Source organism: Octodon degus, unplaced genomic scaffold, assembly GCF_000260255.1.
Source record: "Octodon degus isolate 3935 unplaced genomic scaffold, OctDeg1.0 scaffold00033, whole genome shotgun sequence".
Taxonomy (NCBI): Eukaryota; Metazoa; Chordata; class Mammalia; order Rodentia; family Octodontidae; genus Octodon; species Octodon degus.
The window spans coordinates 4,832,356-4,858,756 of NW_004524609.1; the positions used below are offsets into that span (position 1 = coordinate 4,832,356).

Sequence of the window (26,401 nt, forward strand, 5' to 3'; positions counted from 1 at the left end):
AACATAAGCATCTACCCGGCAAGCTCAAGGCCCTGAATTTTTTTTTTAAGGCCCTGAATTTGATCCCTGTTACAAAAAAAAAAAAAGTAATTCTCAAGCAACATAATAGCCCACTGAATCTTAAAATAAAATGTAATGGAATAGAATTGATCCACTGACCAATTTAGTTGGCATATAACAGGTCTGACCCTGAGAGAAGCTTCTGGAATTCGGCCAAGTTTCAGAAGGTTAGCCTTGCAGACACAGAAGTCCATGCACAAAGCGGGGTGGGACGTGTTCCATACCGCAGTTGCCTCTGAAGATCTGAGGTACGCTAGAGCAGTAAAGGCTCTAAGAAGTCCTGCAGTAATGAAATCTGCCCAACTCTTCTCTCCCTTGCTTGTGCATCACTTCCAGTGGTAGTTGCACACAGTCCTAGCCTGCTTCCACCCGAATTCTCTGGCACACAGGGGCCTGGTAATGACGAATGGCACCAGACTCTTGCCACGACCCATGTGCCGCCATCTTTGCCTTCTTCAGGCCTGTGTTTAGTGCTGCCTCACGCCTCAGCTGTAGGACTGTTTTTTGACCTGGCCCCTAAACGTCCCTGATTATCTGGCCCCATTTCTAAAGAAAGGTTACTTCCTTTGGTCCAAAACATTTGGTGCCACATGGCCTGTGAGGGCCTAATTGTACAGAGATAAATCATTTCTTAATCAGCTAAGCTGTGTTTCCATGACCTCAAAGAAAGGAGACCTTCATTACCTTAGCTTACACAGTAGATGAGATGGCGAGATGGCTCTCTAATTTCTTTCTAAACACAACAGTCCCAGGGTTCTGATTAATAAATGCATTCTTTGCTGGACTTGTCCTTGGTTCCCTACTGAACTGTAGTAGTTGCCGCCGCCTTTCGGCTAGGAAACCGTGGGAGGTGGGGGAAGGAGGCCGAGACAGGCCGCGAGGGCCTGAGAAGGATGGTGGTCACCAGCGTGCCTCAGAGTACACAGCCTGTTCCTTAGGTCCCTGAGGAAGCTGACGGGGGCTGGATTGGGGGTGAAATTCCTCCCAAGACACTTAGCTACTCTTGAGATTCTCATTATAGAGTCATGTCATTCTCCGCTTTCCTGTAATTGTCAACACGCTGGACCCCAGCACACGGTTCCGAGCGGCCTTTTCCTGTTGTGGCATGGCCCGCCACGGAGCCAACAGCAGGGAGTGTCCCATGTGTCATTGCCTCTTTTGTCGATTCTCATTAAAGGATGTGGAGGTGGGGATGACATCACAGAAGGAGAGTGATGACACATGCCAACTGTACGCCTGTGTGCCCCAGGCCAGCAGGCATGTCTATTTGTATCACTGAAGGCTCAGAAAGGTTCGCTAACACTGGTTGAGGTTATCAACTCACTACAGTGTAAGTTTCCAAATGTCTACCACACACACACGCAAAAAGAATTCCTTCCCCTCACACTTCATGACTGAGGCTGAACTGATGCTGCTGAGTTGTGTTCACCTTCAAGCACATAATTTCCTTTTTAAGCTCCCCCCACCAAAAAAGAAAAAAGAAAAACAAAAACAAAACCCAGAACCAACTGCGTACTCTGGAAGGCAGCCAATCTCCTCAGGGCACCTTCCTTTGTGACTTTATTGACTTCAGAAGAACCTGTTTTGAAGAACTGGTTAAACACTCGGTCCTCTGGCAAATTGTCCCTGTGTTGTTCTTTGTTTAGTGTATAATTAAAGATTTTTCCCATAATCAAGTTAAAGATATTTTTCCACTTCCTGGGCAAACGGCATTTCTAAGTAATTCTAAACACACACAGTCACTCCCAGGGATGAGAAAGTGTTTACGTCTTGATAACTGAGATCATGTTGAAGCCCTGGATGACCCTAAATATCAAATGCTCTTGCCTGGTTTCTGTCACCGTGGCGGCAGTACAGGCCTAAGTAACAGGCTGACGGTCAGATGGGGGATCCTAGCGACAGGTATCTATTGCTCTGGGTTAACACGGCCCAAGCAGTTGGAATTTCAGAGCCCAGCGCTTGCTGCTCTGAGGAAGGGCGGGTGTGGTGACCCCGCGACCCTGCTTGGGGGTCAGGCATTGGGAAAGTTTTCCTTTTGGGTATAGAACAGGAAATAGGGGGCTTGAGCACGGTATCACAAAGAGGTATCTGGGATTAAAGGACTGGGGAATAAAGAGCTCAATTAAAAAGCATTTAGGACAGGAAAGACAACGAAGGCAGTTGAAAGCATCCGTCTTGAAATGTGGGGCAGGCAGAGCCGGAGCACAGAGGGGCTCGGGGCAGCTCAGGCTGGGCAGAATGTGCAGCCACGGCTGTGCCCACGCCAGGGGTGGCAGGTCCAGAGCGAGCCTGCAGGCTGGAAGGAGGGGACCTGGAGCCAGAAAGCTGATTCCTAGTCGCTGGGGAGGTGGAAAACAAAACTGTCCTCTATTTGGGATGGAAAATAGAAGCAAACCCTTCAGAAGGAATGCGGCTTCCCTCTGGAGAATTGAATGCAGACCTTGGCCGACGCTGAGTGCTCCGTGACCTGCCCTCCGCGTGTCCTGGTGGCCAGGACCCCACAGCAGCACCTGCCTACAGGGCCAGAAGAAGTTGGTGGACTGAGTTGTTCTCTGGCCCCAGGTGTGAAAACTCTGGCCCCCAGGGAAACAGTGAATTTGGTGAAGGGACCACTGGAGGCCTGTAACACAGGTGGAGGACAGTCCTTAGAGGACGAGACCAGAAACCTTGCTTTCTGCTCTTGCCATGGGAGGAGATACAGGGAAAAGGAGAGCATTTTCCAATCACTCAGAGAACCCGTGCCAGGAATGGAATTAGCTGGCACCTTGACCGGGGCTTTCCAGCCTCCAGAACTGGAGGACATAAATGTCTCTTGTGAAAGGCCCACCCCCCCAGTTGATGGTAGTTTGTTGGAGCGGCCCAAGCTGACAGACAAAGCAGGCTCTGTAGGGAGCAGTTCCGCCACCCTGCAGGCCAGGTCCATGCCGCCTTCCCTGGGGATCCTCCTGTCACTCTCCCAGCAATGCTTCTCTCCCTTTCCTACAGTCCTGGGGCTGCACATCAACCATGGCGCTTACATTTCACACGCCTTTCCTGCAGTACTGACAGTTACTATTCATCAGCTCTGCCTGAGTTTGCCCGATCTCGGCGCTCCTTGGGCCAACTCACTTCTGATCCGACCCTGAGGCAGGGGCACCTCCTCGCCATCCCTATAGGGCGTCTGGACTTCATGTGGCAGGGCCCCAGCTGGTCCCCAGCCCTGGTTAAGGTACACCAGAGTGCCCTGTTCTTACGACCCGTTCTGGCTACCAGACGGGTTCTGCCATGTGGCTGCCTCCCATCCGAGAGCCACTGAGCAAAATAAGAGACCACAGGGGCTGGAGGTTCTGTTCAGGGCGCGTGGCTCCCACGTACGAAGCCCTGGGTTCAATCCCTAGCAACACAGAACACAAGACTAACAAAATGCAAGAGAAGAACCTTTTAGTATAACTGTGCCCCATGTGATATTTGGACACATTTACACTAAAAATTATTTTCCCTTTCTCTGAAAATTCAAATGGAAGTGAACATCCTATATTTTTTCTTACCAAAGCCGACAACTTTAGCTCAGGGCAAATGCCTGCTTTTATCCATCTAACGATTGATATTTTGGGTTAAAAGCCCAAATACAAGCTTTCGGTGCAGCAGGAAAGAGGACAGTATCAGATATCACTAAAACAAAACGGTTTCTGGACAAGTGGAACCTTCCAGGAGCGCAGCTGCAGCCCAGCCTACTCCGGGGGCACTAGGATCTCGTCCTGCAGAGCGGTCACCGCAGGGACGGCTGCGCTAGCATCACCCGGTACACAGCAGCGAGCGTGTGCAGAGTACCTACCGGGCGCTCAGCTAGGATTTCGAGTGAATTATTCAATGTCATCTTTACATCACCGTCACGAGATAGTTATCACCATGTCCTCACTTACAAGTGAAGAACGGGAGGCAAGCAGGAGGTGACGTGTGCCAGCCCTAATACACAACAGCGCCTCAGAGGGAGGACTGGGCCAATTCCGGAGTCCGCCCGATGGCTAGGCAACGGCGACAAGTGGGGCCGGGGAGGATTCCTTAATCGCCTCCTGCCCACAAGGCGCTGCTGCCTCACGGACGCTAGATGTGGAGTTGGCAAACCAGCCTGGAGCCAGGCCTGGCCTGCTGCCCGTGTGGATGCGACCGTGCCCGGGTGCTTACGTGCCAACTGTGGCTGCTTTAGCAATAACAGAATCTTATGAACCACAAAGCAGAGATGCTTAAAGTATGGCCCTCTGCACATTCTCCAACTTCCATGTGAAGACCACTGGATACTTCCCCTCGAAGCTCTGAGGAGGAGGGCTTTCCTCAACTTTAGAAAAGAATGCATAGGTTCGAAAAGCTGAGCTGCTTGCGCTAAGTAGTGGATGCTTGGATAACATACTTTAAAAAATTCGTATATCTCCATACAAGTCTGGTGTTTTCTGAAGTGACGGACACTGGGGAAAAAATGCTCTATATTTCCTTATTTCATAAAAGAAAAAATATGTTAATACCCAGAAATGGTGGGATGTAATTATCCACAGTCCTTCAGAATAGATTTAGGAAAATTTTGAATATCCTTTTTAATTCTGCAGAAAATAGGTAAGGATGTCACCATGGACTGGCATGAATTAAAAACTAATGGGCACTTGCTGGAGAATTCCAGTGAGGAAGTGTCAGAGCCACAGTACCTTGTAGGTCTAATGCCAAAATCATGTTCATGTTAGCGCTCTCTCTCTCTCTCTCTCTCTCTCTCTCTCTCTCTCTCTCTCTCTCTCTCTCTAGCTTTTGTTTTCTTTTTTTTTTCATGTATTTGGTACAGGTCTCACTACCAGCTCAGATTCATAGTGATCCTCCTGTCTCAGCCTCCCCAGCGCTGGGATTCAGGCATGTGCCACCACACCCAGACTCATCTCTAGCTCAGCACACCTGGGGGCACGGTGGTTTGGCATGCAGGACTGGGATCAAACCCTGGTCCCTGCGTTTGCCAAAGCAGGCACTTAATCTGCTGAGCTATCTCACCGGCCCTTATCTATCCTATCCATCCATCCATTCATCCATCTTCCTATCTAGCACCCTTGCACGAATTCTATCATCCCAGAACTTTTCACTAAGCACCTACTATGTGCAGGGTTCTTGGCTCGCACCAAGGATGTGATGAACCATTTTCCTACCTTTCTCTTACCATCACCCTCTTTCCTTCAGCTATTCCAATTGAAATAAAAAAATTCATATATCACAGATCAGTTAACCATTTTCTTGTTATGATAGCTTGGCCTGTGAGCTGCCGGGGAGAAACAGTATTATTATAGTATTACAGAATTATAGTATTATAGAATACTATATTATAGAATCTCTCTGTCTCTGTCTGTCTGTCTCTGTGTCTCTCTCTGTGTCTGCCTGCCTGCCTGCCCTCTCTCTCTCTCTCTCTCTCTCTCTCTCTCTCTCTCTCTCTCTCGGCTTCAGAGACTCATAGAACAAAAAGTCATTAAATTATTTCACCAAGCCGCAGAGACTGTCCACTCCAGAATTCTGAACTTTCAATATAATTGTTTGCACACAGGCCTTTGTGGCTTTACAGTTCTCTAGTGTATAAAACCCACATTCTGCCAATAACTACTTTAATTTTTTTATTCATTTGTCTTGGTCCTTTTTGAGACATGGTTTTGCTATGTAGTTTAGGCTGACCTCAAACTCACAGCGATCCTCCTGTCTCCTACCCCAGAGTGCCGGGATTACAGGTGCGCACCACCATGCCCAGAAAGTCTCTTTAATATCGTGCTGCTAGAAACTGTTCTTCCATTACAGTGAACTACCACAGATAAAGCAGTCAAACTATTTAAAAATGACAAGCAAAACTCAATTATGACAGTGACTATCAAAGAACTTTAAATATATTTTAAAAAAGAACTTTAACATATTTTTGAATAAATGAGAACATTCAAATTATTACATTATATGTAATTACGTAACAGCCTACATTTAAATATTTGATTCTGAATTATTCCTCCTTTTAAAAAATTACATTGATAAGACGAGTACAAGAAATGTTTCAATTACTCCACTGATCATAGAATATTTTTTAAAAGATTAAATGAAACTTACTGTGTATTCTGATTCCAGGTGTACATTTCGAGAAGAGGCAAAAGAAAAAGAGAGAGAAAATGATGATTTAGACCACATATATGCACTACAAGCCACAGCACTAACAACGACTGGTGAGTTACAATTATTATTAAAACTATGGTAAGGAAACCTTCCAAAAATTGGATTTTCATAAATACTGAGTGTCTTCGTGTTTACTGTGAAGCTTTTTCACACGACACTTTGGTGGCTGGGCAGATAAGGACAACAAGACAAAATTCAATTAGCCTACAGGTTTGGGGCCAATTAAAAACCCGAGAGTCAGCATTACAAAAGCAGAATTAAAGACTAATAACTCTGGAAGAGCATTTCATTAACCACAAAGAAAATCTTTTAAGTGGAAAAGCAGTTTTCATGACCCATACAAAGAGCTTGTGATGAGACTGATCTGGGGCCAGAGTGTCAGCGTGCTGGAGCGAAGAGGACAAGAGGACATCTTGAGCAGCCACAGTTTCTCACACGACATCCGGTGCAGAGAGGTGACTATCATTGCATTAGTGGGAAAATGAACTTAAATACTGCTTTATTATCCAAGAACAAAGGAAGTCCCTGAGGGTAGAGAGGCTCAGAAAGACTGAGATATACCCCCAAATCTTTTAAAAATTGCTTGTTCTTCAGACAGGATCTCACTAAGTTGCCCATACTGGGCTCAAACTTGCAGTCCTCCTGGCTCAACCCCGAGTGCTGTGATTACAGGCCTGTGCCACTACACACAGCTCAAGAAGAAACTTTTACAAGAATTATAATCAGGGTGAGGGATATAGCTGAGTGGCACAGGCACCTGCCTGGCAAGCACAAGGTCCCGAGTTTGATACCTGGTACCAAAAAATAATAATAATAATAATAATGATGATGATGATACAATCAATATTTTGGGGGAGGGAGCTATAAAACACACAGGTCAAAGTAAACAACTTGTTTACTGATAAATCATAGGGAAAATAAAACCTCTAGATCTGCCACTAAAAGAGAGCTCACTCTTCTGCTTCAGTCCGCCATCGAGCGCGTGCTCTCGCCTCCTAGCCGCACCATGTCTTCTCACAAGACTTTCAGAATCAAACGATTCCTGGCCAAGAAGCAAAGGCAGACTCGCCCCATTCCTCAGTGGATTCGAATGAAGACAGGTAATAAAATCAGGTACAACCCCAAGAGGAGACACTGGAGGAGGACCAGGCTAGGACTGTAAGGAGCTGCACATGAGCTGCGACCCATTTATCCTCTGGGAGCTCACAAGACGATGTCATCTTTTAATCATGGTCAAGACAGTACCGAATAAAGTTTTAAAAATAACCACTGCCCGGACAGTGGAATATACTTAATCAGGAATCTTATTTTTTTCTTTCTGTGATCAGTATTAAGTCAATAAATTTTTGAAAACTTAAAAAAAAAAAAAAAAAGCGCTTTTCCCTCTTTCTCTCTGGGTCCCATGGCCCTAACTCAGGAAATCCCCCTTCTGTCCCACCTTGCATCTACTCTGTACGGTTTTGCTAAGGACTTACCTGTAACTGTGTACGGATAATAGTTCCAAGCCTTCTCTGTCACGTAAAATATTTTTGGGACCACAGCTCTAGCCCAGCTAGGCAGTTTGCTAAGAAGGAAGAAAGAAAGAAAGATGATGATGATTAGAGTCGGCTCACAGTCTTATCGCACTACTACATTTTCCTAGAAAAATAGCTAGAGAAGGGAGAGGACCTCTCAGGCATTAGCACCCCTTCTTTCCAGGCCCACCCTTTCTCTACCTCTCTGGTCTCTACCATATAGTCCATCACTTCCTATGCATATTCATTCTCAAAATTCATAAAGGCAGAAGGCTGCAGTATTAGGGCCGGCCAAATAGCTCAGCAGATTAAAGCACCTGCAAACAGGCGCAGGGGCCCGGGATTCAATCCCCAGGCCTGCCGTGCCAGCCCCATCCCTGGGGCACTCTGAGGCGGCAATTGAGACTGGGTGCGGTGGCACATGCCTGTAACCCCAGCTCTTGGGAGGCTGCAAACAGGCGGATCACTATGAGTCTGATCTAGTAGTGAGATCCTGAACACCCTGTAGACCCTTCCCTAAAATAAAAAACAAAAAAACCAAAAAAAAGAAGTCTGCAGTCTGGTGTGGGGAGGTGTGGAGCCTAGGCGTTTACTAGGAGCTCAGTAGAGCATACTTCTGGTGGGGCTAGGTGGGATGTGGAGGAGGGATGACCTTGGGTAACATACATGGTTTCCAGCCAGTTCCCCCTGGCACTGTTCTGCTGCTCTGCTTCCTGGGCAATATAAACTAAGAATTTGTGCCTTGCTACCCTTCCATTATTGGGTTTGTTTTTCAGAGCCAGCTGACCATGGATCGAATCCTCTGAAACCATAAACCAAACCAAGCCTTTCCTCCTTTTTAAGGTGGGGGTGCTGGACAGTGCGTTCAGGGTGAGAAGCTGACTAGTGACAGGTGGCTAAGCCCAAAGGGGGGCACGTGTTAGAGGGAGGGCTCAGCTGAACAGTGCTTGGGAGCAGCCTTCAGAAAATGAACATGAGCAACAGAGTGTAGAGAGATGGCGCTAAGAGGGACAAAGCATCGCTCCTTGAGGGCTGAAGCATCTCAACTGGGTCCCCCGAGATGCTGTGTATACATCTTAGCCCCCAGTACCTGTGAATGTGATCTTACTTGAAACCAGGGTCTTTGCAGATGTAACTAACTTGAGGGATCTTGAGATAAAATCATCCTGGATTCGGGGTGCACCTTAATGCTAATGGCCGCATCCTTGTTAGAGAAAGGAGAGGAAGATTTAGGATTCAGAGACAGGTGGAGGGGAATCCATGTGAAGATACCAGCAGGAACTGGTGGGTACTGTTCTCAGCCAAAGAGCACTGAGGCTGGCTAGAGACGTTGGGAGCAGGGAGAGACTGCAGAGCAGAGGTCCCAAGGGTACAACACCTTGTTGTTTTTTTAACTTCTGGTCCCCACAACAGTGAGAGGATAAATTTAGGTGGTTTAAGCCACCTGGTTTACTGCCGTTTGTTGTGTCAGTGCTTGGGAGCTCAGCCACTGACAGAGCCACTCCTGTGGACAGAGGCCCTGACAGCCATTTGCGGAGGACAAATTCTCCAAAAGAACAGGTCCAAGGTCTTCCATAAACCAAATACTAATTAAGTTTGGTTTTCTTTCAGAGGTAAACCTTACAGCCTAGCGCTGGCCCGGAGAATTCTACAACTATCTCTTTTGCCATTTAAGGAACATAGGACCATTCCTTAGAATTGACCCGCATGATGTTACTCTCCCCCAGCGCTGCATCCAGCAGTGTTCTGTGCTCCCAGGGGCCGCCACGTTGCTCCTTTCCTGCTCTGGCGCCTCCAGCTAAGTCTGACACGTAATCTTCTAGAGTAGATAAGTCCCCCGCTGACGATGTAGGCACACAGCTCCACAGTGTACAGAACGTCGAGAAAGAGGTTTGAATTCCAGGCTGATATAACCAAGAAAAGAAGGAATCAAGCTAAAGGAGTGGGACCCTATTTAGTGACGCTAACATCCTCCTGGACATGGAATGCTGGTCCTGGGAATCGAACTCAGGACCTTGCACTTGCCAGGTAGGCGCTGTGCCACTGAGCTGCAGCCCCAGCCTGGTGTCTCTCATTTTTGATGGTATCCAGGCCCAGCTTTTGAAAAGACAGGTGCACAGCTTCAATGGTGAACCAGACCCACCCAAGAAGTGGGCTGAGTCAGAATTACAGTAAATGGAAAATCAAAGCTCCTCCGAAGCTGACTGAGAGTCAGCTGACGGCTGTTAGCCTCGGGTGGGCCGCGGGGAGGGAGGCAAAGCTGTCTGAAAATTCACAGCGGACGTCTTGCTGCCAGGATGCAGCGTCTCTCGCTCCGGGGAGTCATCTCCGCAGCAACTGCTCGCTTCCCTTACGCTCTCCCACTTCTGGGAGCGTGAGCCGCGCCCTGACAGGGCTTTTACAGCTTCTGCTGGGGACTGACGCCATCGGTCACTGATGCTGGAGTCAGGCTGAGGCTGGAAGCTGATGCGGACTGGGAAGACCCCGCCGGCCGGCTCGCAGGAAATGGATGGGGGCAGACCCCCGGGCCCTCCTGTGCGCCCACACCCCAGCGCGGCTGCCAGGGGCCGCTGCGGGCAGATGGGGTGCTGGCCACAGGCAAGTGTTCGCTCGTGTTATTAATGGACTGAAACAAGGCTGGAGACTCCGGACTGCAAGCGAGGCGCTGTTCAGCTTAGACGACACGCACACAGCTCCCCACCGGGCTGGGGTGGTTTTCCACTGTCCTCTTGTGCGGAGGGAGGGTTCTCTCAACACATCAGGCCCCTCTTGTGTAGCACTCTGCGTAATTCCTTCCCTCGAGCATTTAAAAATCCTGCCAGCAGAACTGCATTCCTCAGTAACAATCATTTTTCTGGAAGAAAGATGCAAACCACTAGCAATTTTCCATTCACACCGAGACTCTTGCTGTTCGCTGCTGATCGGGACTTCTGGTTCTGGATTCATTTTAGTTTATTTATTTATTTATTTATTTTTAATGTGTTTAGTACAGGGTCTCACTACACAGATCAGACTGGTAGTGATCCTCCTGTTTTCAGCCTCCCAAGCGCTGGGATTACAGACAGGTGCCACCACGTCCAGTCTCAATCCCCATCTCAGCACGCCTGGAGGTGGGGCTGGCAGGGCAGGCTGGGGATGGAACCGGCTCCCTGAATCTGCCTAAGCAGGTGTTTTAATCCACTAAGCTATCTGGCTGGCCCTTAGATTCTTCATTTTAGTTGTTTTGTGCACCAACTCGTGAATGATAGGCAGCCTTACAAACAATTATTTGACCAACAATTTGCCAATGAGAGGACCTAAAAAAATACAGTCACTTTAGCCAAAATGCTGCTATGACTTTATGTTACTCTTCTAACAGCCTGGGAAAGAGAACTTTCTGGTAGAAGCCATGGACTGACTAGGGCAACTATCGAGGCGTCTGCAACAAGTCCCATGATACATTTGCTATAGTTTGAATGTTAAACGACACCATGTGAGAAAGGTGGGTCCCCAGGGCAGCTGGATGGCTTGCATCCGGATGTCCCCCCAGAGCCTCCTGCAGTCACATGCTTTTACAGAGGTGACAGGATATAGAGCAGGTGATGCTGGGATTAAGGGTGTGTGATTACCAACCCCTCTTCTGACTGGCTTGGTGCCACCCTAATCCCAGGAGCCTACATATGATATAAAAGGGCCAGACAAATGCTGTGCAGGTGCCCTGCTTGCTTGCTCACTCGCTTTTGCTGTGCCCTCTGCCCACCATGAGCTCTTTCTCCTCTGTGATGCCTCTCCTGCTCCACCCTGCCTTGGACCCACTGACTGTGACCCGCTGATTGTGAACCCTCTACAACCTGTGGGCCAAATAGACCTTTCCACTTTTAACTCTGGGTGTTGGATATCTCGACTGAGCAGTGAGTAAAGTGACAAAGACAGCAGCTTTCCTCCAAGTTGGTAGGACTGCTATACGGCAGGGTCCGCTGGGAGGTCCTTGGTCATCGGGGTTGAGCCTTTCCAAGGAGCTTGGGGCCTGGGCCCCTTCCTCGTCACCCTTTGCTCCTGGCCACAGTGCTCCCCTCTCCTACACTGTGACCCGGCACATCCACCAGAGGCCTAAAAACCGTGGGCCCAGCCCATGGCGGCCTGAAACCTCCAAAACCATGAGCCACAATGAATCTTTTCTCTTTATATGGTCATCATCACAGGCATTTTGCTGAGTGACAGAATGAATGGTGACTCACATGACACTATTCCAGGGCTCTGAAGCCCACTAACAGACCTGCTTTTAGCCCCCTTTCCCGAGAATACATCATGATTTGAATCATTTTTGTGAAAGCAAAATTTATTTTTCCCTACTGCCGTGATTTATCAGGACCTACAAAGGAAAATGGAATTAAATTAGTCTCCACTATGGCTGTCACTTTGGTGATGTATACTGTCACACAGCCTACAACTCTACGGAAAAGCCTGTCACTCAAACTCACTACCAAGTGTCAAGAGCCTTTCTTCTAGAAAGGCAGAGAGTTTGAGCCGAATCCTCAGTCCATGCAGGGGGCAGGCACAAACCTCTCCGTAGCCCATCTTGCCAAGGCCCTGGCTTTAAAGACCTTTAAACTCTAAATGCTTTCTAGAATCTGAAAACATGAACAAGGAATGCTACTGTATCTGCATCACACACCCCAAGGCATCTCAATTTAAAAAAAAAAAAGCCTCTAAGCACAGACTTCCAAATGTTTGATTTCTTACTTTTACACTATAGTATGAAAGGTAAAGTATCAATGACACAGTCAGGCGTCCGGCTCATTGTGGTTCTGCTTCAGCACTGAAATTCTCTCGTACCAGGAGGTTCCGCAGTTGCGGGCACCGCTGGTCATCCGACAGCAGTGGTTCTCAGTGGAGCGTGGGCTCGTCCCCTACCCCCAGAGACACTGTGCAGAGCCTGAAGTGTTTTGATCGTCTGCACTGGGACGGGTTCAGGGGTTGCTGTTAGCAACAGACGCGGGGGAGGTCAAGGACGCCGGTCAACATCTCTCACGCACCAGAAAGCTCCAGCTGACAAAGTATCTGGCCAAAGAGTCAGCGGGGTGAAGGCCTCTCGTCTCCCGCACTCCCAAGCTCCCCTAAGCCATAGCTGCCCCATGGCAAGGCTCTGGGCCAGGTCTGCTCTGCACAAGCCTCAGGTTCAGGACGGCACCTCCAAGCTCCCCGGCAGCCAATCTCACACTGAGTCTGTCCTCACTCGGGATTTCTTCCAGCAGGCAGCAAGCACCATGAGACTAAAAACCATTTCAGTGGCGTCTAATTTCATGTTCTTAACGGGGGGTCAGACATGTGACAGTCTCACCTGGAAATCTGGGACTTAAACATCCCCAGTAGAAAAGCCAATCTGGGGAGGGAAACCTTGTAGTTTTCCACTCTGAGATTCTGCTCTTGCTAAATAGGACCCTGCTCCCCGGGTGTCCTCACATCCCTCTGGCCCAGGGAGACTGTGCTGACAGTTGGCATAATCCACGGCTCCTAACCAGTTGCACGTACAGTCATTTCTGAGGTCTTTAAACTCTTCCAGGTGCTCTGATTCACTGAGTACTCTTCTGAACATTTCTCTGGCTGGTTTTCTGTTGTGCTTTTTATGCAATTATTTATACAGCAATAAAGAGACGAGCAGCTTCTGGACCCGAGCCATCACCTGGGGCGGGGAGGCTGCTGCAGGCTCACCCCAGGAACTGTCCAGAAACAAAAGTTGGACCCCTCCATCAACATCCTCCCTATTTGAAAGGACTTAGTGCTGGATTTGGCATGAAGAGGCCTGCTTCATGCAGATCCTGGGAGGCTCTGCTTAGAGGGGCCTGCGGTCGGCAGACTGGGCAGCTCTCCGAGAGCTGGAGACGCAAGTCGGCGTTATCTTTTAGGGCAGAGAGACAGAGCCAAAGTGGAAGCCACTTGGCTGGGTGCCCCTTAAGTGCCCAGCAAGGCCTGGGCATCGCACCTCTGATTCCTTATGAGAAGGGGTTGTGGGAGCAGAAGAGAGAGGCCCAGCAGCCCGAGCGCCTCTGGCACATCCTGAGGTCTGGAGATGGGGGCGGAGCAGAATAGGATGAATGGAAGGTGCGTGAGGCAAAGCCCTCACGTGCTCTAGTGTTTTGTGCTGTCACTTTCATAAAAATATTCTGCATATGGTTAGAACTGGATTACATGTATATAAATTCTCCCTGTCTGTGATGATAAAATATTTATATAGACTATAGAAAAATATATATTCTAAAATATGCAATGTTCTTATCTTTTATGGCTGTAACCCTCTCTGTCGCTCTCTAGGATCTCGGAGGGCTGGGAGAACAGGGAGAGGAAGTGGAGAGACGCCAGCCCCGGCAACCAGGTTCCTCCATGTGCCCTGGTTAAGAGCTCCAGCCTCTGTGACTGAAGCCAGCAGAGCCCAGTGGAGGTTGCCACAGACAGTGAGCGCCACGGAGTGGGAGAACGCTGCTGTCTCTGTGCAGAATCAGTCCAGCCACTAGCGGAATCACCCTTGGAAGCTGGCAACCCTCCCTGACTGGCAGCTGCCCGCAGTCTAATTAATCCAGCAGCCGTGGTAGTGAACATGATACTTCATGATTGAAAAACAAGCCTAAAAATAGGCTCCGTCTTTTCTCCAGTGCCCTCCACTCCCACCCTCACTGCCTTTCCTCACAGGCTTTAGTGGGAAGGGGCTGGAGAGATGAAAGTAAAAAGAGACAGTGACAAAAGAAACCCTACCTTCGTGTTTCTGAAATTTATTTAGAAGCACCCTTGCAGTGGCTGATTAGGATCTTCCTTCCTTTCCCTTAACATCAGTTGAATCCAGAGGTTTCAAAGATAAGGCAAGAAAATCTACTGATTTGGTCAAGTGACCTGAGTTAGGGGCCTGAGGTCCACCAGCAAATGTTAGTTAAAACCACAAGAGCTAACACTTTGTGCCCACCTGGATGGTTATAACCAGAAAAAGATACCGGCGCATGCCCGTGGTCGTGTGGAAACGGCAGCCCCTTCCCACGGTGCCCACGGGAGCATAGAGCGGCGCAGCCACAGTGGAAGCCACTTGAAGTTCGGCTCTCCCCCCACTGACAGGGCGCGTTGAAGTATGTCTGAGATTAAGATGCAGAAATGTAGAAAGAGGCAGTGGGGCTCAGTCCCAGCTGTGATAGCAACGGCTGGGGGAGGCAGAGAGGTGGAGCGGTGGGACAGAGGAAGCCACCTGCTTCTGCTCTATGACGGGCATGGTCACTCGGGTTTTGGCCCTCGGAGGCCGGCTGCTTCCTTCCCGTTCTTAGGCCTCCAGACAACTCTGTCAGGCCCTAACATCCTCCCATCAAATGCCCTTTCTGCTTAGGACAGACTTGGTTTCTGACGGCCTCAGAGCCCTCGCTGACTCCTCCCCACTGATCCCACAGTAACTCAGGCACCAGTGAAAGTGAGTGGATCTCTGAGAGACGGCTGTTTTTATGTGGTGATAATGACCATGGTTGAGTCCAATTCCCATTTGAACAATTTGCTTTCTTCCACATTAATGGGAGAGTAGGCCCTGATTGCACGGGCTCTGAATATTTCCACTGCCTCTCTAATAGTTACTTTGGGTAATAAATCAATAAAGCCATTTCTGAATGTGATCTGATATTCCATATAGATTGATATAAGGAAGGCTTCCAGTCGCTTTGCCAACTCATGAATTCAAGTTCACTGAGCTCTATATTTAATAATGTAAATTGCTAAATGAGCACCTGGAGCGTGGGGGCTCTTGCTAGTCTGACCTGAACCAGGGGCCTGACAGACTTTCACTAGTCTGTCTCTCAGAGCCCTGCCCTATGGACATGACCAAGATGGACAGATGGAAAGAGCATCCCAATCAAACTCAAAAATGCTGAAGCCAACCAGGCTTGGGCCCTACCTCAACAGGATGACAAGGGCCATGCCTAATGTATTAGCAGATGCCTCTAAAATTTGTACAATTCATTGTACACCACAAATTCTGATGAATACTTCAGCGAATTGCGATCTTGCCAACATGTTGGCCCTTGACTTGGGCACATGAGACATGAGACACCTCAGAAGGCCTGAGCTTCTGACGTCACAGCAATGGGTTTGGCTTTCTTTTATACTTGTGGGAATCCATCTAATGAATTCAGGGTTCTGTCATATATCAATTCTTTCTTCCTCTTTTGCCAAATATTAAATCTCATTAATTCTAAGATATGTGCGTATCCTCTTTCCAATAAACCAGAATCCTTCTAAATTATCAAATGGCAGACCTAGCGTGCCTTGTGTAAGACAGGAAAGCGCTTCTGCTTCCTGCGCCTCTTTGGCTACTCATGTGTGCTGAGGCAGACCCCTCGCCGGCTCCTCCCCACTCATCCCGCGGTAACTCAGGCACCAGCGAAAGTGAGTGGATCTCTGAGAGACGGCTGTTTTTATGTGGTGATAAAAACCATGGTTGAGTCTAATTCCCATTTGAACAATTTGCTTTCTTCTGCATTAATGGGAGAGTAGGCCCTGATTGCACGGGCTCTGAATATTTCCACTGCCTCTCTAATAGTTACTTTGGGTAATAAATCAATAAAGCCATTTCTGAATGTGATCTGATTTTCCATATAGATTGATATAAGGAAGGCTTCCAGTCGCTTCGCCAACTCATGAATTCAAGTTCACTGAGCTCTATATTTAATAATGTTGGCTGCACACTTCAAGTGTAGCAAAGCAGAGTTCAGAAGGCTCTCCCGGACTGTCCCATTGAATCTGCCCTGTGATTTGTGCGCCTGCTGGATGCCCGAATCGGCTTGAGGGCAGCCTGAGCGTGGGCATCCCAATCATGCCCCTGTGCCCCTGTGGCAGCATAACACAAGGCACCTGTCACGTTCTCAGACGGCTCATGTGCTTGGAAAGTTCTCCCATAAAGCAAGTCTCAAGTCTCTCTCCCTCTCCACTGGTCTTGTGCTGATGGTCCGATGGCACCTGTGGCTCTAACGCTTCCCCACCTAACCGCACCATGATACGCCCGAGTCTACTCCGTCCAGGCTAAGCGTCCTTGGCTTCTTCAGCCACTTGTCCATTCACCACAGTTTCCAGTTCTTTCAACTCACCACATGTCTATGTGCTTTTTAGGAAACATAAAAATAATCTATGACTGTTTTGACTGGTGGGAAATTAGGCAACATTATCATGTTGGGCGAAGAATAATGTTCATAGATGTAGATCTATTATATGTACAGATATACATCCTTATGTGTTCATACAAAAATTATGTATGTGTGTATATACACATATAACATTCTTCATGTTAAGTTGTCAACCCAAATCACTGTTTCTTTCAAATCTAAATCCTAGGGGCTGGGGAGATGGCTCAGTGGAATAAGCGCTTCCCTGGCAAGTGCAAGGGCCTGAGTTCAATCCCTGGTTCCGAAAAAAAAAAAAAAAAAATGCCAGTCAAATCTAAATCCTTCATCTAGACTGGGGAGACAGCTCAGCGGTCTAAGCGCCTGCCCGGCAAGCACAAGGACCAGGGCTCAATCCCCAGTACTGTATGCTGTGCCTGCTCCGGAACCCTAGACACACTGTGCCAGCCACCAAAACTGACTTGGCGTGGTGGCGCATGTCTGCAATCCCAGTGCAGGGCAGGCTGAGACAGGAGGATCACTATGAGTCCATGTTGTGTAGGGAGACCCTGTACCAAATAAATGAATACATAAAATACTTAAAAAATAATAAATTAAATCCCTCATCTCATACTTGTACCACTGGCATTTTGGAGTCCAAAATAAGACTTACCCATTTAATTTTTTCTTGATAGAAAATGGTTCATAATTCCAAACTTCTGAAGTTTTACTGGCTCCTTTTTCAGAATTCTAGATGCACTATCCTTTCAGGTCATAGACTTCTCAAGAGTTTGGAAAGGATAGTTTCTTAGATGCTTAGCCAGGTATTTATTCTACAACTCAGCGGCCTGAGCGCCACCTTCCAGGTCCCATTATTCCTAAGCCAGAACAGCAGAGCACTTCCTCTCTCAGCGGGCGCTACCTGTGTCTCTCGGGTTCCTCTCCTGTCACTATTGTACCCAGTTCTGAGAGTAATGAGGCAGCAGTTCTCTACCCGGTTTATGTTAAAAATATTGTTTAATTATGGAGAAAGTCAGACGTGTACAGAATTTGAGAGGAACTAGGGAGATTGCTGAATGAGTGAGCTTTCGCCCAGCACGCACAAGGTCTTGGGTTTAATACTTAACCCTGGAGAGACAGACACACAGACAGACAGACGGACGGACAGACAGACAGACAGACAGACAGACAGACAGACAGCTATTTATGCATCTACTAAACAGCGTTTTTAACAATGTCATAAATTTTATTTACATTGTATAGTAAAGTTGACCTGTTTCAGTTTACAGTTGCATGAATGTGGAGTGTCTCGGCGCTGGGGGTTGAGCCTGGGCCTGTGCGCGCTAAGGAAGCACTCTCCCAGTGAGCGCACGGCCAGCTCTCGTTCCGTGAACCTTCACATCACCACTGAGATGGAACAAGTCACCATTTTCCTACATCTGTGATGATCTTTCTACTTTTTTGGGGAAAAAAAGAGACTCAGTGTTACAGACACAGACGTAGTGGCGGCGTTTCTTCCCGGGCCAGCTGCTTTCTCTCCCTTCTACAAGTAACCACCGGCCAGAGACCAGCTGCGCACCACGATGCCTGCACCGCGTTTGTAGTTATTTGTGAACAATATGCACACACCATATGCATAAATGTAGCAATGCTCTGTATAGCTAAGACATGTGTTCATATATGTATTCATATATGATACGCCTCACACCATACACACAGACACACACACTTCTTTTTGGTAGCACTGGGATTAAATTCAGGGATTTTTAAATTTTTTACATTTTGAGACTGGGTCTTGCTCAGTTCCTGGGTTGCCCTTGTTGGCCAAAACTTGTGATCCTCCTGCCTCAGCCTCCCCAGAGGGCCGGGATCATGGGTGTGTGCCACCACACCCAGCTGTTTGTTTTTTATAACTTGCCTCTTGCACTTTATGACATTTTTCAAAGTATATCTGCCTTATTAAGTTGACTACTATGGAATTTTCCATGATGTGAATGAACTATAATGTATTCCCAGTGATATCTGGACCGTTTTCATTTATTTTGCACTGCAGGTAATGTTAGAATTAATCTCCTGGTACCTGTCTCTTGTGCACAGTACAACAATTTCTCTAGAGTTCAACCTAGACACAGAATTGGGAAGTGGAATACATGCAGATTTTTGACTTTCCCAATTATTGCTAATTGTTCTCTAAAGAGGTGGCATAGTTTACATCTCTCACCAGCAACGGAAGTGAGTCGGTTTCCCAGATCCTTGTTAACCCCTAGTGCTACTCCATTTTATTTATTTTTTATTGGTGTGCATTAGTGATACAGAATAATGAGATCTGTGTGGTACACTGACACACACACACACACACACACACAACACACTCTGATCCTCACTGTAGCCCTCTCCGTTCCTCCTCCTCCTCCATCCCTTCCCTGTCACTAAATTTCTGTTACCTTGCCCTCTTCCCTCCCTTTCTTTTCCATCCTCTTTTTCTTCCTTCTTTCTCCCCTTTCTTCTTTCTTCTTTCTTTCGCCACACCTAGTTTTAAATTCCTCCTAGTTTTATATTTTCTCTTATTTAATTTTCTCTTTAAATAAGAGAAAAGGGGGTATTGAACTCGTGAGACTGGCCAGGTCATGTCACCTCAGCACGGCCCCAGTTCCACCCGTTACCCTGCTAGTGACCCTGTTTAGCTCTTCTGTTTTCCTGTCCGTTCATCTGCTGAAGGGCATCTAGGCTGCTGGGGACTGTGCCGCTACAAGCACAGGTACACATGCAAAGGCTGTGTGGCAGCGTTAACTGTTTTGAGAACATACCGGAAGCGGCAAACCGTAGCTCTGCTTGAGTGTTCTGAGAACGCTTACGCGGATTTCCACAGTGTTCCACCGAGCTGGCATTCCCATGAACAGCGTGAGAGTGCCCCTTTCTCCCCTCGCCCTCCCCAGCACTGATTGTTTTTTGTATTGACGACTAGCATGAGATGGAATCTTCATGTCATCTTGATTTGCCATTTTCATCATCACTAAAGATGTTTAGCCTCCTTCTCCCATATATTAATTGCTCATTTGTACTTCTTTTGAGAACTCTGTTCAATTAATTTGCCCATTTATCAGTTTGACATTTTTTTGTGTTTATTTTTCTTTTCTTTTTTGGTGGTACCAGGGATCCAACTCAGAACCTTGTGCTTGCACGGCAAGCACTTATTCCACTGAGCTATCTCCCTGGCCCCCTTTTTTAATTTTTTAAGACAAGTTTTTGGTGTGTAATTTAGGCTGGCCTCAAAGTCATGGCAATCCTCCTGCCTCAGCCTCCTGAGTGCTGGGATTATAGGTGTGCACTACTATGCCTGGCTTAATCGGGCTTGTTAAGTGTGTGTGTGTTTGTGTGTGTGTGCACGTGCGCACATGCGTGTGCGTGTCTGGGTGTGTGTGCAGGATCTCACTGCGCAGCTTGGACTCATAGTGATCCTCTTGATTTCTGCCTCCCTAGTGCTGGGATTACAGGTGTGCGCTACCATGCCCGGACTCCATCACCGGCTCAGCGTGCCTCGGGGCAGGGCTGGCGAGCAATCGAACCCTGGCCCCTGCACTTACCTAAGCAGGTGCTTAGTCCACTGAGCTATATCACCGGCCTTTTAATTGGACTTTTTGTTGGTTTCATTTTAATGTGTTTGGTATTGAGCTTTTTTAGTTATTCACATACTTTAAAAAGTTAATGTAATGGATTTTAGGGACATATCTAATTGGGACATGATTTTTCCTTATCAATATTCTGAGGTATTTGGTTTGCTAATGTCTTACATAGTAGTTCCATGTCTATGCTTTAGTAGATTGATTTATAAATTTCTATTTACTTATTTATTTCGTACCGAGAATCATACTCAGGCCCTGGCCCTTGCCAGGCAGGTGCTGTGCTACTGAGCTACACCCTGAGCCCCTAGATTTTCTTGTCATACCATCACTGCACAGTTTTTAGCTGGCTCAGCCCACCTGGAGGGCAGAGCCGGCGCAGCATGCGAAGCCAGGGATCTGACCGTGATCCCCTGCGCCTGCCTCTGCTTGCCTAAGCAGGTGCTTTAGACTGCTGGGCCATCTCTCCGGCTCCTCCCTGTCTCTTAATTTGCCCTCCACTCTGCCCTTTCTTTTCCTTGTACTTTCCTTTCTGACAGTTGGCTTCTTCAAATCCCATGAATAAAACACGGCTGGGAATAATGTAAACGACTGATCCTCACTGTGAAGTGGGTATCTTTTGGCCTTGGCATCGCTCAATGGGGAAGCAAGGCTGCAGGAATTCGGGGTGCTCTTCCTTTTCTTCTGGACAGCTAAGTTGGACGGAAGTTGTCAGGCAGTCAGAGAGTGATCAGGCCCTTGGGGGAGTCAACGCAACAGATGAAGACTTCAAAATGGTGGCTAGAGGCGAATCTAGAGAGAGCCAGGCCTCAGATGGACACGCAGAGGCCGGGGTTGTCAGCTCCCTGGAGAGCAACAACAGCTTGAGATGGCACGGTGGTTAGCATCCCCTGGGCCGGCGGGCTCAAACATCACACGCAGGCAGGGGCAGAGCACCTGGGCTGGCGCTCCCGTCCCTCTCCAGGAAAGCCCTTGTTCCTCCCAGTGACTCTTGCTATGCAACTCGCTTCCCTACTGGGTCAATATGAGCTAAGCTGCTACGCTTGGAATCCTGCAGGCTGATTGCAGTTTGGCCCGTGTTGTACCATGTTGGGCCCTGTATAAAATACTTTTGACAAAGGTCTCAGTGGCTACCCACTCAGGCCCGCTCCCGAAATCTAGGAGCTATTCTTCTTATTTCCAATAAAACTCTCCCAACTTCCTCCCTTGGTTCACGACTTTGTTCCTGGTTGCTGGAGACCAGGAACTCGGCACATCTGACCTCCAACAGGTTGGGAGTTATTTTCCTCATAACGCTTTCTTATAAGCACAACATGCCCTCTTGACTACGAAAGACAGCTCCTGAACGACTTCCATTTTTTATCAGGGAGGGAAATCTTGTGTCTTATGAGCCAGAACTAGGTCACATGGTGACTGGGGATGTGAGTACCTGACCTTCTGATTTATGTTGCTGTACCCATGTTTTCCATTCTTTATTCTTTGTGGAACTGGTGGTTGAACCCAAGGCCTTCTGTGTGTAAAGCAAACAGGCTGCCAAGAGCGACAGCCCCAGCTGGCTTCTCTTTTTATGTCTGTGCCTTCTATGGATTGATCGTGTTTTCTTTTAGAGGTGATTTATTGCTTTAATATTCCTGCAGAAGTTACTTTTAGTTTTGTCAAACCAAAGGCAGCATGAGCTGACAATCCCAGCCGTCTGGAAGGCTACAGAGGGAGGAGCACATGTTCAAGGCCGGCCGGGGTATTGTAGGGAGACCCTAGCTCGAAATGAAGATGACGAAATGGCTTTGGGTGGAGCTGAGTGCGAAGGCCCTGGGTTCAAACCACAGTGCGTGTGCTGGAGGGGTTGTTACCTAAACATTTTAAATACACATATTTGCTTAAGGAGTCTAAGACAATAAACTAGCTCTCCAATTCCTAAGTAGCGTCTTAGTGGGCTTTTGTTTTGCTGTAATTACTACCTTACCCTCTTCTGAGTTACTGTTTAGATTTTATAAATATACCCTCAATAAGCCATTATTAGTGTTCTAAAACATTCTATGTTCATTCGGACTTGCCCAAATGCTTATCAATTCATTTGTATAAATAAATAGGTGCAGGGCTGGTGAGATAGCTCAGCGGACTAAAGCACCTGCTTTGTCAAGCTTAGGCAGGCGCAGGGAAGGCTGCTCAATCCCCAGCACCACATGCTGTGCCAGCCCCCAGGGTGTGCTGAGCCAGCCAGAGTCCGAGCATAGGGGCGCACACCTATAATCCCAGTGCTGGGGAAGCTGAAAGCAGGGGACCACCATGAGTCTGAACTGCATAGTGAGACCATTCAACAACCAAATACATTTAAAACATAAATAGTCCTCTTCCTTCTCCTGGTAAATCCTTCAGTAGTTCTTCCAGCGTGGGTGTCTAGACAGTAACTTCTCTCAGCCTTTGATCTTCCAAGACCCTTCTTGGCCTGGTTCTCAGTTCTGACTCCCTATTTATGAGGGCCCGAGGCCACGTTTCCTACTGCGTTATGGACCCGACACCTCCACCCCCATATGCCAGAACCTTCCCAGGTTCTGAGGTTCCCTGGCTTTCTTAGTGCCCTCTGTCCCGCTTTTAACCCTGGTTGGAGTCCTCTCTGTCCCCAGCACCTGAGGATTTCCTCTGTCTTTGTTTTTAGCTCAGCTTTATATTGTTTTATTCCATCCTGTGTTTGTCATAGGAAGTGGGGGAGGGTCCGCATTAATCTCTTTAGTTACTATTTCTGGAAGCCCACATATTCTATTTATAACAAATTTCCCTCTTGCTTGTGTTTATGACTCTCCTTTAAAATAAACATCATACATTTTGATAGAGACAGGACAAAGACAGCTGGACACTTTCTATTTGGCTTCAGCAAAGGTTATAAAGTTTCTATAATTCTTCTTGATTTGGGTGTACAAGGAGTATTTCCCAGGCAGTCAGTTAAGAGACAACAATCTGCTGCCAAGCAATGGAATTTTCCATAGTTCTATTTTCCCCGATCTGCCTCACTTCTAGCCCAACAAAGGTGATCCCCGAGGGGAAACCTGCTCGATATTTGCTTCACACCCTCCGCACTAAGAATACCGGAGCAGCCTAGAGAAACTGCCTCTGGGAGGAAGCCCGCCCCGGGCCAGACCCAGAGCCCAGCGATTCCTGCAGTTCTGTAGCTGGCCGCAGGCAGTACGGGTTCCAAATCCTGGGAATTCATCACTTCTGATAGATGAATGTGACCGATCCCATTTGCATTTCATCATGACTCAGGAATTCCCCCGCACGCCTGGGCAGATGAAAGCACATTGGTTTTCATCATTCTAAGGCTTTTGCTGTCAGGACACCAGCCTGGAGAACTGCTGTCCAGCCTGGTGGACAGGACCCGGCGTCTCCCATCCGGCAGAATGGTCTGCGTCAGCCAGCTGCACGGTGAACCAGCGTGAGAGTGGTGGGATCCATCTACGGCTCACTGAGAAGCATCTGGCCACGCAGGTGTTCACGGGGTTAGTGGACAAACGGGCGGGCACTGCGCAGCTAGCGTGCTGGAAGTGCTTGCGAGTAATCATAAGCGGGCCAATCGGGGAAGCCACGTGGTGGTTAAAGCATTTCTAGAAAGGCTAAGGCAACACGATTTGCTGAAAGACAGTGGCAATAAAATACGTTCCATGTGTTATCTCACTAAAACTATTCTCGTCCAACAAATAACTGAGTGGAAGAAGACACGCGAGAGCAGGGGAGAGGGCAGGAGGGTGAGGCAGGCTCCAATAATCAGTCGTGCCACCGGTGATGGGAAAACAGCAAGGGATGGAGAGGAATCCCGAGTTGCAGGAATGGCAGTCTTGGTCAGTTCTGACTCATAACGCATGATGCTTTATCCTTCAAGTGGAGAGTAACAACCCCTACCCTAGTCAGGACGGGCTCACTAGAGGGACAGAAGCCACCTTAGAACCTGCACATCCCCCCTCTGATCACAGGTCACTGTGCATTCTGTCATTTCCTTTTTTTTTTTTTTGGCGGACTCAGGCCCTTGCGCTTGCCAGGGAAGCGCTTACTCCACTGAGCCATCTCCCCAGTTCCTGTCAATTCCTTTTGAAAGAATCCAACTGGTCTAGTAAATCGAGACCCAAAGGCACTGCCCTTTCAGCACCTTCCTACCCCTTGTGAGCACAGCCCTTGCTCCCACGGCTAGCACTGAACAAGGAGAAAAGACAAAGCCTTCCTCTCTGAAGATCAGATTTCACCTAGTGTCATGAAAGGGCCAGGAAAGGAAAGGGAAGACAAAAAACTTTCTGATGAAGGTAGGCTTGGTGGCACAAGCCTATAATCCTAGTCCTGGGAGGCTGAGGCAGGGAGATCTTTATGAGTTTGAGGCCAGCCTGAACTAAACAGACCTTGTCTAAAAACAAAACAAAACCACGTCCAGATGAGGATGATGTTGAGGCCTGCTTCTCAGAATGCCGGGGGGCAGGCACAGTGGACTCCATTTCAGGAAGCAATGGGATTGGTGGGTGCAGAGGGCACACCCACAGCTTTCCAAGGTCCCTTCTTTCTCAGACCCTGTCCCCCACCCCCAGCTTTTACCTCAAGGGTGCCCAGGTCCCGGGGTGGGAGTTCCTGGTGCATTCTGGGCTGCCGCGACCTACCTGTTGAGATACACCCTCTTCTCGGTGAACTGCCCGTTGCCGTGGTGAGGGTCCTCGAAGGGCTCATTCTGGACGACCTCCACCCCTTCTCCACGGTCGCTCTGCTCGTGGCTGTGCTTGCTGATCATGTACAGCTGTCCGATTTTGTACTGCAAGGTGTGAAGAGAAGGAGACAGAGTGGTCAGCCCTTAGCCTGACTCTGACAAACGGCCGCCCACAGTGCACGGAGCAACTCGTCACATGCTACGGAGAAAAGGAGGCCACCACTTGGGCCTAGGGAGGAGGGCGGAAGTGGCACCGTGCTGGGTCATGCTGTGGCCCTTGGGAGCCACAGACCAGCCCCAGGGCGGCAGTAGACAAAGGGACACGTGCATCTCCCTTTCGTTCTGGTTCTGCAAGGTCAGTGGCGCCGACACCCCATGTGGCCTGGTCACGGGCAGCCTCGGGTGTGTTATTTCTGTTTCTGCTTTCTGCCCACTCAGCAGCACTGCAGGGCACCATACACTCAGCGTCACCTGTCTCTTGGACCCCCCTTTCCGGAGCGCCCAACTCTCCTGGAGGCCTCTTGCCCCAGGTGGCTGGACGCTGGCTCCCTTGGGAGCTCTGAAAAGCTCTCCACGCTGGTTCTGAGTGCAGCCAAGGCCGAGAGACGGCTGGCTGGAGCCGCGCCACGCAGAAGGCATCTTCAGCATCTCCAGCTACATTTACCCCGTTCCTTTCTGGGCATGCAGCCTGCCAGGCGACTCCTGGAACCCATGTGTTACCCTAGAATCACAAAACGGAGCAACAAACACTAGGAACATTTTCTGTCCTATCTTCACAACTGTGCTGTTTCACTCTCCTTCGTGCCTGTCTGAAAATCCTGGGGCCAGAATGCATTTCTTTCCCCAGGGGACTTTCAAGTGACAGAACTAATTTGATGGAGGGGAAGAAGACAGGCGGAAATAAAATAACTTTTGCAAGAGGGACACGTCTGCTCAGGGTCAGGAGGCAGGATGCTGCGACCCTGCTGAGGTCCCTCCTGCAGATTCGGTGTCACTCAACAGAGACACCATGTCGTTACCACAGGGGCCTCTGGGGTGGAGGAGAGGGGTCCTGATTGGCCCCCAGAGGCCTGAGCCAGCAGGAATGCAGGTCGCCTGTCCATGCGTGCAAGAGGGAGAAAGAGATTTTAAATTAAAGAGGCGCATGCAGCGTAATGGCGGCAGCGCTGTCAGAGCAGAGCTGTGGGAACCTTGGCCCAGAGGTCCCTCGTGCATGCCGAGGCAGATTGGGAAGGAAGTGTGAAGTTCCCACACTCTGCTCTGCATCAGCAACCGGCC

The 26,401-nt window shown here is 48.5% G+C and overlaps 1 protein-coding gene across 2 annotated transcripts in view; it reads right to left on the reverse strand.

Annotated features, from left to right (window-relative positions):
* The window catches only part of Pitpnc1 (phosphatidylinositol transfer protein, cytoplasmic 1), a 293,224-nt gene that overhangs the window by 115,928 nt on the left and 150,895 nt on the right, over positions 1-26,401 (reverse strand). For both annotated transcript variants that reach the window (XM_004630031.2, XM_023713925.1), the window contains exons 2-4: positions 25,080-25,228; positions 7,689-7,777; positions 6,151-6,158 (exon numbers count right to left, since the gene is read on the reverse strand). In XM_004630031.2, the coding sequence (XP_004630088.1) occupies positions 6,151-6,158; positions 7,689-7,777; positions 25,080-25,228 (246 nt within the window). The remainder of the gene's footprint in view (positions 1-6,150; positions 6,159-7,688; positions 7,778-25,079; positions 25,229-26,401) is intronic.